The sequence below is a fragment of the Sarcophilus harrisii genome, chromosome 1, assembly GCF_902635505.1.
Source record: "Sarcophilus harrisii chromosome 1, mSarHar1.11, whole genome shotgun sequence".
NCBI classification, from domain to species: Eukaryota; Metazoa; Chordata; class Mammalia; order Dasyuromorphia; family Dasyuridae; genus Sarcophilus; species Sarcophilus harrisii.
The window spans coordinates 63,208,152-63,220,886 of NC_045426.1; the positions used below are offsets into that span (position 1 = coordinate 63,208,152).

At 35.6% G+C, this 12,735-nt stretch overlaps 1 protein-coding gene across 11 annotated transcripts in view; it reads right to left on the reverse strand.

Annotated features, from left to right (window-relative positions):
* Positions 1–12,735, reverse strand: part of WNK2 (WNK lysine deficient protein kinase 2) — a 229,488-nt gene that overhangs the window by 39,916 nt on the left and 176,837 nt on the right. For all 11 annotated transcript variants that reach the window (XM_031956956.1, XM_031956948.1, XM_031956938.1 and 8 more), the window contains 6 exons: positions 12,550–12,666; positions 9,326–9,493; positions 8,899–8,944; positions 3,694–3,813; positions 1,305–2,332; positions 662–731 (listed from right to left, as the gene is read on the reverse strand). In XM_031956956.1, the coding sequence (XP_031812816.1) occupies positions 662–731; positions 1,305–2,332; positions 3,694–3,813; positions 8,899–8,944; positions 9,326–9,493; positions 12,550–12,666 (1,549 nt within the window). The remainder of the gene's footprint in view (positions 1–661; positions 732–1,304; positions 2,333–3,693; positions 3,814–8,898; positions 8,945–9,325; positions 9,494–12,549; positions 12,667–12,735) is intronic.

Here is a 12,735-nt window from a genome sequence, read left to right on the forward strand (position 1 = left end):
TTTAGTGTTACTGATTCTATCCCCTCAACTTTTTAAATAGGAATGAGACTGAAATTAACTCTAACAGTCATTTATAACCAATTATGGGGACATTTAGATTTCTGTCAGCAATATCTAAAAAGATGATAAGCTTAATTAACACTTTATAGTGTTTCTTTTCTAAAGAGGATTTCCACAGTTTATTTTTCCCCCCATGGGAAAAATAATACACCAGAGCTTTTCATGAAGATGTTCAGGTTTACATCCTGCCAAATCTTCCTGGTAGGCAGCTTACCTTATCTACTTGCATTGATTTTGTTCATACAAAAGCTTTTCAAGCTCATGATCTGTTCAGGTTTTTTTGTGATTGCCCCCATCCCTTGTTTGGTTAAGAATTCTCTCACAAGCTACAACTATGACTGGGTTCTCTTTTAAATGTTTTCTAGTGTGACTTTTAATATTCAGCTTATATATACATATTGAGCTCATTTTTGTATATGCCCTGGTACAATCATTCCAGATTTTACTCAAAATATTTATATAAACCCAAGATAATTGCAGTTGCATGTCTATTAGACTTTAGCTCTAGCAAGAATCCAAAGTGGGTTAAGATGAAGTATAAAGCAGGTTAGCATACAACTCTGAAAGTTTCCTAATTAGATCAGGATTTGTTTCCAATTACCTGCTCTTCTGGGTGAACCATCTACTTCTGATGGTCTGACTCCCATCTGTATCATTTTTGATGTGTCCACCTTCAGCAAGAAAAACAAAAAACAAAAGAGAAATAACACCATTCATAGCCTTTCCTCATATCCTTTATTGGGAAAAAATAACTCAATGCATCTTTTTTCTTCTTTGTCTCTGGAGGCTTTGACTCGCTTCCTTATTTTTCCCCTAGGTAGAACAGTCTAATAATTTGAAGAGCTCAAGAACAGGAGGAAGTTAATGATTTGTACAGAACCAAGCAACTCAACTCTATCTCGCTTACACATCTGACATCCCATTTCTAACTCAAGAACACACTGACTAACTCATGCTCCTTCAAACAGGGAATTATTTGTTATAGAAAATAAGGGGGTGAGATAGTAGGGCCTAAGTAGGAGGGGGGGGAGTCATTAGACTGGGAGGGAGTGCCAGGAAATTCTCTCTTGGCAGGTCTCAGCTATGTGGGTGGCTGCTCCCCCATCTCCCACTTAATTCTCTAGATTCCTCGGCTTTTATTTGAAATTCCCCTATAACATAGTCTTTCTCGTCGTGCCCTGAGCCACCCTCTCCCTGAGCCATTGCACAGATGGCTTCTTTCATTTAAGGGCACATTTACTCACCCCCTGTCCAGTTAGGGGATGGTGTGAGGACCTATCTGCTGCGATGAATGACGGCAGTTTTTCAGCAGCAGCAGAGGCGGTACCGCTGGGAGCTGGGTAGGAGTCAAGGGTGGAAGCCAGAGCAAGAGTGGGAAGCAGGTCTTCACTCAATCGCTCCAGCCTAAATTCGCTGTCACATTGCTCCAGAGGGGTGCCTGCTGAGGCAGAAGAAGTGGGAACATACTCCTGGTAGAGTAGGTTCCGCAGCTTCTCATCCAGACTCTTAATTGTGTTGTCCACAAAGCCAACCCTCGGTGGTCCTTCCCCATCAGATTCAAATGCAGATGGCGGCTGGGGGAGACTGGTTCCCAGGCCCGAGCCACTTGCGGGCTGGGCCTGGCTAGGGAGGCTTGGCTGCTGGGGCAGGGCAGCAGAGACTTGTGGTGGGCTTGGAAGCTGGGACGCTTTGAGACCGAGCGGTTCTGACACGACAGCCGAAGGAAGTACTTGACTGAGGAAGGGATGAGCAGTCGCGCTTGGCTGGCTGGTCTCGGGCCCGGGAACTACGGGGAGTGCTGCTGGAGGTTCTGGGACAAGTTCCGAGAGAGTCCCTGGCTCCGCTGCCAAACTGGACAGAGCAAGAACAGACTCTCGCTGTCCTTGCGGGCAGCACGTGACTTCCAAGGTGGGGCCACAAATGTCCTGGTCCACTTTTTGTGCAGGTGGGCTGGTGGGCTTCCCAAGGGCGAGATCGCAAGGCTCCATGCTCTGGGAGCCGTGGGCATGGGCTGGCATTGGCTGCTCAGCCGGAGTCCCTCCCTGGCCCATGCTCACAGCTGGCTCTAGGACACACGGAGCTGGCTCTGGCAGCACGGAAGCTACTATTTCTGCCTCGTTTGGCAAGAGAGCCAACGGTATGGAGGCCTGTGCCAGCGGAGTCGGCGTCCCACTGTGAGTGTCACCAAGACCAGCTTGAATGGGAAGCTGGGCCCCAACCGAGATGCTCGGTGGTTCTGTCCGCAACAGCAGGTCCTCACAAGGCTCTGGCTCTGGAATGGAAAATAAAAACATCTTGTACCAGCAACCTTGCTCTGTGGCTGTTACTCACTCAATGCAACCTTTAAACAGCCCGACACAGTTCTGAATTCCTTTGAGGGCTTTTCAGTTCTAAATTGTAGCACTTTTATACCCATTATCTTATTTGAATCTCCCCAAGCAGCTCAGATGTTTAAACCTTCAAGTCTCATAGAAGCAGGAAGAACTGTATGCCCATGAATTGGTTAAAATGGGGGGATGGGAAAGTGGATTTGACATCAAGGCCCATGTTCAAATTCTAGCTTGTCACTCTCCATTTGAACAGGTTCTTTTATTAGTCACAATTTCTATAGGCTAAAGTTCATCCTTTGCAGCCCTATTATTTATTATTTACTTTATTATTCTGCAATGGAAATCAGAGTGTAATATTTAAGAACAAACCAAAAAAAAAACCAAACTAGAGCTACAAAGCCTGGATTATAGGTCTAGTCCTATACTAAATTATGCTGTGGGAGGTCTCAGAGCCAATCATTATCATTTCAACCTTTAAAATGGGTCTAACTGTACTAAATCTATTATACTTTCTTCAAGGATATTGTGAAATGAGTTAACAGATGTGAAAGTAATTTGAAAAGTATGGAACACTTTAAACATAATCTTTTGTTTAAAAAAGAAGAAAAAAGTGTAGATACCATTATAGAGGGACTATGTAAGGCAAGTGTAACTTAAATTGAAGGGCTCTCATGAATAGGCAGTCCTTTAGATTAACCTTCCTAACAAGGATTGAGAATTTAACACAGGAGATTTGGCACTGATAAAGGCAAAGGAATTCTTTAATGGAAAATTAGGAGTTTGAAGGATAGTTTTTCTTAAGTGTTAGTTATTTATTCTGAAAATGGATATTATGATAGAAGTTAATTAGAAATTTTGGCTTAATATACAACTCATGCTTTGTATACAGCTTTTCTGGGATCTCTCTAAGTAGAAAGAGCAAAATTCAAGCTCTAAAATAAACCTTCTCCCCAAATGTCCCAAAATAAGATAAAATTACTCAAAATATTCAGAAGGTATTTTCAAGGTTATGTCATCTAACCTAACACCCAAAGGAGGGGTTCCTTCTACATTATTCAGGAGAGGGCCACCTCTCTGTGGGTACCATTACACAGAGAACGTAAACAAAGAAATGTACAGTAACCTATAGAACATAGAAAAGAAAAGGGAAAATGAAATGAAGCCAAGAAATCTCATCATAGCACAACCTTTCTACGATGTCTTCAGCTGCAAAAAGGAGAAAAAGTAGTTCTCTGTCCAGTTACGTGAATAGGATCCCTGAATTTAGAAATGTTAAGAAGGATCTAATTTCTTATTTCCCTACCTTGATATCCTTCAGGCTGCTGGGGACACAAAAGAGGAGGGGGAGAAGATTCAGGGACCTCTGCTGTCGGGTTTTCTGCTACTGGACATATAATGAACCACCTTTTTCCAGTATGTAGAACTATGGGTATAATGAAAACAAAGTCAGTCAATACTATAAGAATTACAAATTATATTAATAAAAATCCTTTCCTATTCTTATTTCTATATGAGAAGTCTTCACAGGATGAGTTTCATATTGATTAGTTTTCTAAGGAAAAAACAGGGAAAGGAAACAATACTCCACAAGATATGTTAATTTTCTAGTTGCCCTCTCTTCCCATAAGGGTTTTTTCTACATGAATTGGGACTAGTTATGTATCAAGCTCAAATAAACAAACAGGAAAGAGACAGACGCATGTAGGCAGAAACTTAGATATTTTCCTCATTATCCACAAGAAAGTTAGTAGAAAAAGCTAAATTTGGCTTTTTTTTTTTTTTTTTTTTTTTAGAGAGCCCTCTATGCTCACTGCCTTTCTAATGGACATGCCTCAGATTCTGAATGATGTAATAAAGCATCTTTGGACCATATCTTCAGGCTGAAGGACCAATCTGAATGAATAGCTTTGAGTGAATTTCAACTGAGAATACAATGGAAGTCAAGTGCAAAGAGAACAGAAAGAATCTGTGAGCTTAAAACCATAACATTGCCTTGTCACACTTTTGAACAGTCTGTGCTATTATCAAAGCAGGCATTTAATACAAGGATTGAAATAAAAAGCAGTCTCTCCATATCTTTTCATCATATACATTTCTTGTAAATGTCTTTTCTATAAGCCTTCCAAAGACCCACCCATTCCCACTTAATATTTGGTAGTCTTTCCTCTATTTCTTTTCCCTAAGGATTGTCAATTATTTGTGTTCACCTATAACCTTAACATTGTGAGTCCCTGCATTTGATGTGTCATTTATGACAATTCTTTTTATTTTATTATTATATTATAATTATATATTATTTTATTTATGTTACTTCTACTGTGCAGTCATTTTTGTATTATTTGGGATTATTTGGAATTTTGACTTAGAGACAGCAGTATTTCATAATTCTCAACCATATCCTGTAACTGGAAGAAAAACTGTTATTAAGGAAAGTGGGTTTTTGAGGAATCTGAACATCATTAAAAACACTGCAGTTTCCCAAATACATTCCAGTCTAGTTCCATACTGATTGAGTTTTAGCTCATTATCTGTTTGCAATGCCTCTTCAAGATATATTTATATCAATGGACTGACTCCATGAGTGGGTTCCAGAGTATGGATGCATTTCAAAGTATTGACAAAATACATTTTTTTTTCATTCACTGTATTCTTCTATTGGGAATAGTTAGACCAATCGCTTTCATATTTTAATAACTTTTACAATGAGGCTTTGCTGCAACAAGTAGTACCTAGTTATCTGTAACTAGGAATATATAGACAACCTCACCATCAATTACAAATTGTTGCTTGAATTTTGTAAAAGATTCTTTCCATCATAATGGCAAAAATGCAAAGTGGAAAGCATGATACAAAACTGGAGCTTAATAAAAGTTTGCTGGATGAATGACTGATTGTCTCCTAATATTCTCCATCTTATCTTGCGGGTCACTACCTATATTTATTGGTGCATCTGTCACCCTATAATCTTAGACAAGGTTATTACATGTGTAGGAGAAATCTTATTTTGGAATAGCTTTAAAAGATGCATTTTTTTCTGAATCTAATTCTTAAAACTAATAACGGATGCAATGGGATCTCATATAATCTCTAACTCAATTCAATTATACTGTAGGTGTTGGTCTATTGAGCAAAATAATCTGAACATGTAATTGTTGTTCCTTTCTCATATTTCATTGACAATACCCTTGATGTATTCACAGACATTTTCATACATTTAAGAGATGAAAAGTAAAATATGTAAGTTGGTTCTTAATGATGCTTTTTGGCTACTTTTTTTCTCACTGTAAAAGCATTTAGCTGATCTTTTTCAAGTTAGGGGAATTTTCCCCCTCTTTTGTCTTGAAAAATCAATCCCTACCCTGATTATTCTATATGTGTTTTACCAAGTTCAGCTAATCTTACTGACTTACTTTTAAAAGTCATTGTCACTTCCCCACATTTATTTAAGTAATGAAGTTCAAATGTGGTGGAGTTCCACTATTATTGCCATTGAAAGCCTCATTATCCATGTTTTTGATTGTAAATAGTATAGGAAATACACAATGAAGAAACTTTCTTCCAATATCAAATGGCTTTGGAACTTACAGTCTTTGAAAGATGCTTGGGGAAATAGAGTACTGTAAAGCTAATATCAGATATGTTCCATTTCACATGTTTCTTGACCTTCTGGTTTCACATATAAATTCTGGTTGGACAATGTACCTTAACTGTTTATTTTTCCTTTGTATGTTTTTTCACTTTTTTAGGAGAATATATTGCTGATGGTCTCCAATTATCTATATCTGTAATATTTTCTAAATGTTCTAACCCTTGGTCATTTTCCACTTGGCAAAGTTGAACAGACGCTGATTGTGGTAGTGTATGGGGTTTTTTTTGGCCTCCTTCTGGTAGGAGGACATAAATTGCTATGTAGTTCAACTTCTTTAAGAAAGACTGATTAAGATGTAGATTTCATTTTTGCCTATTTTTCTCTCATAAGCTAGGTTTCACATATTGTTTAAACAGGTTAAGTAGATTACAATAAATGCCATAATCACACATGGCATCTTCCAAGTATGATCCTTTATTTCTAATTTTGTATTTGCTTTAGCTAGTTGATAACCTGCTGACTCTACATAGATGATTCTGAAATGACTTCTATATCCACAATTATTACTGGTCAGTTAAAATATATTTCTGTAAATGTGTTACCATTTACTTAAGAATTGTCATGTTGAATACCTGTCAATCATGTTTTTGAAGACTGGCTTGATGAGATCTAGATATTAAGTAATTTAAAAGACAGAACATCATATTTCTTAGCCATTAGACATATCTTTCAATATTTTACCATGTTCTTTCCCTTCCCCTATGTTTCTGCCTTCATAGCAAATAACAAATAGACAGATACCTCATATGTATCTCTAAGATTTTATGGGCTCAGATTTACAGCCTGATATCTTCATTTATACATGCAATGTTTCAATCAAATTGCAGCAGTAACTGTTCTCCAGTCTCATTCTGTTCCTTTGTATCCCCAGCCATTAGTACAGGTTATCTTGCATATCTGAAATGCACTCTCTTTGTTCTTTAGATCTTTTCCTTGAAGTTTCTATTTTCTTCAGAAAGCCTTTCCTGAAGTCATGAGCTGAAAGTGATACTTCATCAAATTCTACTTTGCATCATTCTGTCCATTTACATATTTTTCCCCTACTGGACTGCAAATCTCTTAGTCATGTTTCACCTTTCTAAACCCCAGGGACTAGCATATGATGAATGATTAAGTTTTCTTTCTTCTTCCTCTGCAATAACTTGGTACCTAAGTTGCAATGGCCATTATTCTAGTCTGTTTGCTGATGATTTTTTATAAGAATCACAAGCTAAAATTACCAAGTGTGTTAGGCAATTACATTTTCAGGTATCCCTGAAAATTTGATGAAAACAACTTTTCCCAACTCCTTTATTCCCCTCTCCAAAAAGAACTTGGGAATTATTCTTTCAATTAACCCCCACTTTGCCATGTCTTTTGATTTCATTTTTAGCAAGCACATCAACATGAATGCATTTCCTTTTCTTGAATAGTACAGCAACTTATTTGTTACTAAGAAAATATTATATGTTAAGAATCCTTTCGCTGAAATATAATAGATGTAGACCACTGATGTCAAACTCAAATAAAAACAGGTACCTGCAGGGAGTTCCATATTAACTTAGAAACCCACAAATTATATATAGTATCTCATTACACTAAACTTATTTTGTTAAACACTTTTTAATTATACTTTAATTTGGTTTGGGCCAGACTCAGGAGTCTTGCAGGCCATCAGAGAATCTGCCACCTCTGATGCTGACCACCTAAGAATTTCTGCTCCTTCTTTTGCCAATGTCATTGTGAAAGCAGAAATGGCTCACATAAGTCTGAAGAATTTTGCATTTTTGTCTGAGGGAGGCTATGGTTAAAAAAAAAAGTCATCAAATGATAGTTGAAACTTCTGGGATTAACTTGGCCAGGGTGGCCTTTTTTTAGACAAATAGTTTTTTACTGGACAGATATTTGAAGCCTTCCCAACTTGTTAAAAACTGCCAGCATTTGCCCTCTGATAAATGTGGAAATATATATACTGAGGTGACCCTGCTCTCTCTTGGGACTAATTGGAAAGAGAAAGTTTACCAGTCTTCCTTTAAACATTACTTGTGAAACAATGTCCAATTCCACTGAATCCTCTTTTCCCTTCTAAAAAGGGAAAAGAATTCATAATTAGCCCAGGAGGGCATCCTTCTCAAAGTAATAAATTTAATAATAAGACTAAGACTAAGGTTCTTAAACATCTTTGTGTCTAACAGCCTGCCCTAGCTTGTGGATGGACCCTATTCTCAGAAGAATGATTTTAAATGCATCAAATATAGAAAAATGTTTGTAAATATATAAAATATACAAAGGAATATATACTGAATATACTGGAATATGCTGAAATATAATTATTAAAATGTTAAAAAAAAGTCACAGAACTTCTGAACTAGTTATTCTTGATAATAATAAAAGTAACCCCTTAAATTTACCTTTGACTTACTAAAAAGGGAAAATTTACAGGAAATGGTCAAAGAAGAATTGAATAGTTTTAGGAAAACAAATCTTCAAGGATATACCAAAAACGAATATCATTGATATGCTGATGAAGGAAAATGTGAAATAAACTTTTACTTTTGCCATTTTCTAGCTAACTATAAATGTTTGCTATTTTTCTAGAAATATTATAAATTGCAGACCAGAAAGAAGTGGCTTGTGAGAGAGACTTTGAAGGTTATGGGGGAATTCTGTCCAGCTTTGGTCTCTTTCTCTAAGAAGAAATATTTATATCTGTTTTCATCTAAATTAATAAAATAAATTGCTTCTAGCAGTCTTGTACCTAAAATGCAGTTCAGAATGTTCTTCCACATGCCAGGGCTTCCAAGCACCCAGAATAGCTTCTACATCATGACAGGATTTTCATACAAATTTTTGTAGGGGTAGCAAGGAAAGTATGCTTACCATTCTGTTGATACACAGGGGCATTCACTTGAGATTGCCGATTCTCCTTTTTAAGGGACAATAGATTAGAAATTAATGTGATTAATATGAAAATGAAACTTCTTCAAAAACATCCTGGTATAAATTATAAATTTCACTGAGTTAAGCTTACGAGGTTATCTAGCCCAGAGATGCAAAAGGTAACTTCTTTACTTTTCTTACTTGCATATATGATGTTTTATATCTAAGTCAATGTATCCACTTGAAGCTTAAGTGTAGTTAAATTGAAAAAAAAATCTTAAAAAGAGATCACCTACATTTCAATCTTCTGCCTCATTATTATCTATAATGATTACTAGTGTTTCTATAAGAAGCTCAGTATGTAAGTGCCCAAAAGCATTTTTATCCCCTTATTTAATATTCACTAACAGAGGCACAGGAAACTCACTTCTCCAGTGTCTAGTCCATAGGCATTGTGCTGAAGGCTCATTCCTTGATCTGAGTTCTGTTCACACTCCATATCCTCACTGAGCATGTCTTCTGCTTTATCGATGATATCTTTCATTTGTTCGATGAAGGTTTCTTTTTCGGTCTGAAGTATAAATTCATTCTCTACCTGTAAACACAAAGGACTCAGAGGAACAATTTGGATTTTAGAAATAAGATGATGAAGATCAGAGAAGAGCACTGGAGAAGGGAATTGTGATCCCTTTGATCTTAGATTTTCAGTGATTCCTTGATATGAACTAGGACACTGTTGTTTTACTGTGCCTGTGTCTTTTGAAACCAGAATGGGATTTCAACTATGTAAAGAATTCCTGGAGACAGGCTCCTTTTACCATTGTTTTTTAATTTATAATCTTAGATATTTACTTGGAGTACTGGGAGGCTAAGTAATTTGTCTCAGGTCAGAGGCATGAAATGTAAAACTTGGTCTTCCTGGTTCCAGTTTTTTATTCACTCTACTACCATGTAGATTTTTACAGAAAATTTAATCTGGTAGTAGTGTGAAAAATACTGGTAGATTAGAATGGGCAGAGATTACGAGAGAGAAATAACGTACATGTACACTAGGATGGTATTAGAATATAACTAAATTAGACAGAATTTTAAAATAGTGACAAATGGATTTTTTTTTTTGCTTCTCATCTTAAATCATATTTTATTATGCAAAATTTTATAGTTTTAGATAGAAATTTTTCTTCATCTCTTCAAATTGTAATTTAAAGCCTTCTTGGGCTAGTCAATAATTTTTTTTTTGCCAAATGCAACCTTTTCCATTTTAATGGAGCATTCAATGACCTGTTAGGAGGTAATTCTTATAGCTTAAGCCAGGATATAAACAACCAAATCTGAAGCCTTGACACAATCTCTGTACCTAGTTGTTTCCTGCAGCCGCTTTTCCATATCATTCTACTCAACTGGACAAAGGTAGGGAGTACACCACATGTGAACTTTACTACAGTTATTTCTAGATTTCTTCTGGGTCCTTTTTCTACCCTTACAAATGAACAGAACTAAGTTTCAGTTGGTATCACAGTAGGCACCCCATCTTTTCTTGAACAGAATGGCAGCACAGTGTAGCCATGTCTAATTTTACATATGGGAATTTTGGTACCCCCTGGTAAAGAAAGAACAATTTTCATAAAAACAGTTCTATTTCCTGGGACTAAGGATAAGATTCCTTGAACTTTTTAGTTGCTTGTGAATTGTCCTTAATCTTTCCAAGGATTACTAGATATTGTTGTTTCAACAAAATTCTATAATTACCCTCCATGAATACTCTATCAATGAAATAATTCTAAGATAATGCTGAGTCTCTCTTTCCTATTTTCTCTCACAGAGAAATGTATCCATCAATTCCCCAGTTTCTTCTGTCTCCTTTAAATATATTTTTTTCATCCTGACTTCTTTCCTAGATCCTTTATGACATCATTCCTAGAAAACCTTTATATTCTCTAGAAAAGCTGAAGTTAAATGAAATAAGTCCAAAGTATGCTTTTCTAGTTTCTAGACTTAGTAGTAATTTTAACACAAATAACAGTGTTACAGAGAAATATACAAGGAACTGGGGATTGCCTGCTTCTCAGACATTTTTAATTTCAAGCAATTTTAAATATAATGACCTCTCAAATAATATTAATATTTTATATTATGATTACTTTAGATATGATGTTGATATCAGGAAATAAGAGTAATACCCATATTATAATGTTCCCTTCAAAGGACATCTTTCTAGGTCCACTATATCCATGATAAAGTGAAATTCTTTAAGTTTCAATTAATTTTTCAACAAATTAAAATCAGTTACCAAATTAGTTAGGATTCCATGGTTCATTTGGTATGTATGTTACCTTTTTTTTGTCCGGGCAAAATATGAACAGACGTTTGATCTCTCCCCCCCCCACCTCAAACTCTGAAATTTCAGGAGTCAGTATATATTCAATCTCATCTTATATCTTCATTAAGAAGTGTGTAAAATGTAAACTAATAGGCAACTCAGCAAACTCAGCTCCTTAATCAAAGAAAATTTCCAAATAAATATTCTATATTAAACGCAATAAAACAAAATACTATAGCATTGTTTTCTAAATGATTTTAAACAAGTTGGTTGAAACAAATAGTTTTTAAGTTAGTGAATATATTCACTTAACCAGAAAATCCATTCTTTAAGAATATAAATGAAGTTAAATATCTGATATAAACTTCTAGGACCAAAAATATGTGGGTGGGGTTAGGTTGGATAAATCAAAGTTTCTTAAACTTTGGTTCATGATCCCCATATGGGATCACATAACTGAATGTGGAAGTTGCAAAATTACCAGAAAATATATAGTTGTATACTTATTTTATATACCCATATACCTGAGGTCATGTAAAAATTTCTTGGATGAAAAGGGGTTATGAGTGGGAAAAGTTTAAAAAGCCCTGGGAAAAAGAATAAACAATAAACTACTCTTTACCATCCATGTGGACCAAAGAAATCTAAATCCGGGGGTCAGAGAGGACAAATAGGGGTAGACTTTAGAGAGGCCCATCTATCTTTAATTGCCCCCAAATCTTTTCTATCCTTAAATCTTCACACCCTAAAGGCCAAATTAAATTTCAGGACATTTCAGGATAAAATGAAACAATATTTGCAAAGTGTTTTGCAATCTTTAATGTGCTATATAAATGCTAAATTTTTATCAATAGTATGCTTTTTCATTGCCTCAAAGCAGAGTTTTTTATATTATCAATCTCCTTTGACAATCTGGGAAAGCCTAGAGACCCCCTTCTAAGAAAGGTTTTAAGTACATAAAATAGGCAGAATTACAAAAAGCCCCACAAATTATATTGATATAAAGTTATCAAATTATGAAAAAATAAGTTCACATCTTCCTAAGTTAAAAACCCTTGCACTAAGAAAAAATTATAATTCAATATTTTTAATTTAACATATGCAGATATAGGATTTAACATATTTTTACCATGTTTAATATACATTGGATTACTTGTCATCTGGGGGGGGGGTGGGAGGATGAGAAGGGAAATTGGAACACAAAAGTTTTGCAAAGGTCAATGTTGAAAAATTATGCATGCATATGATTTGAAAATAAAAAGCTTAATTTAAAAAAAATTAAAAAAAATATTTTTTGATTTACTATTGGAAATTTGAAAGCCAAGTCTTACCATATAAGTAGCAATTTCTTCTGGAGCATCCCCATCTAGATCAAACTTAAAAGTGACCATTTTGTGATTATGCGTTTCCAATTGGCACTCTACCATTTTATCTCCAGTGTTACAAACCTAGAAAATATAGATGCTCATCAGTCACCCAAGCAGGCTAAAGAGTTGTACATAAACATGCATGCATGT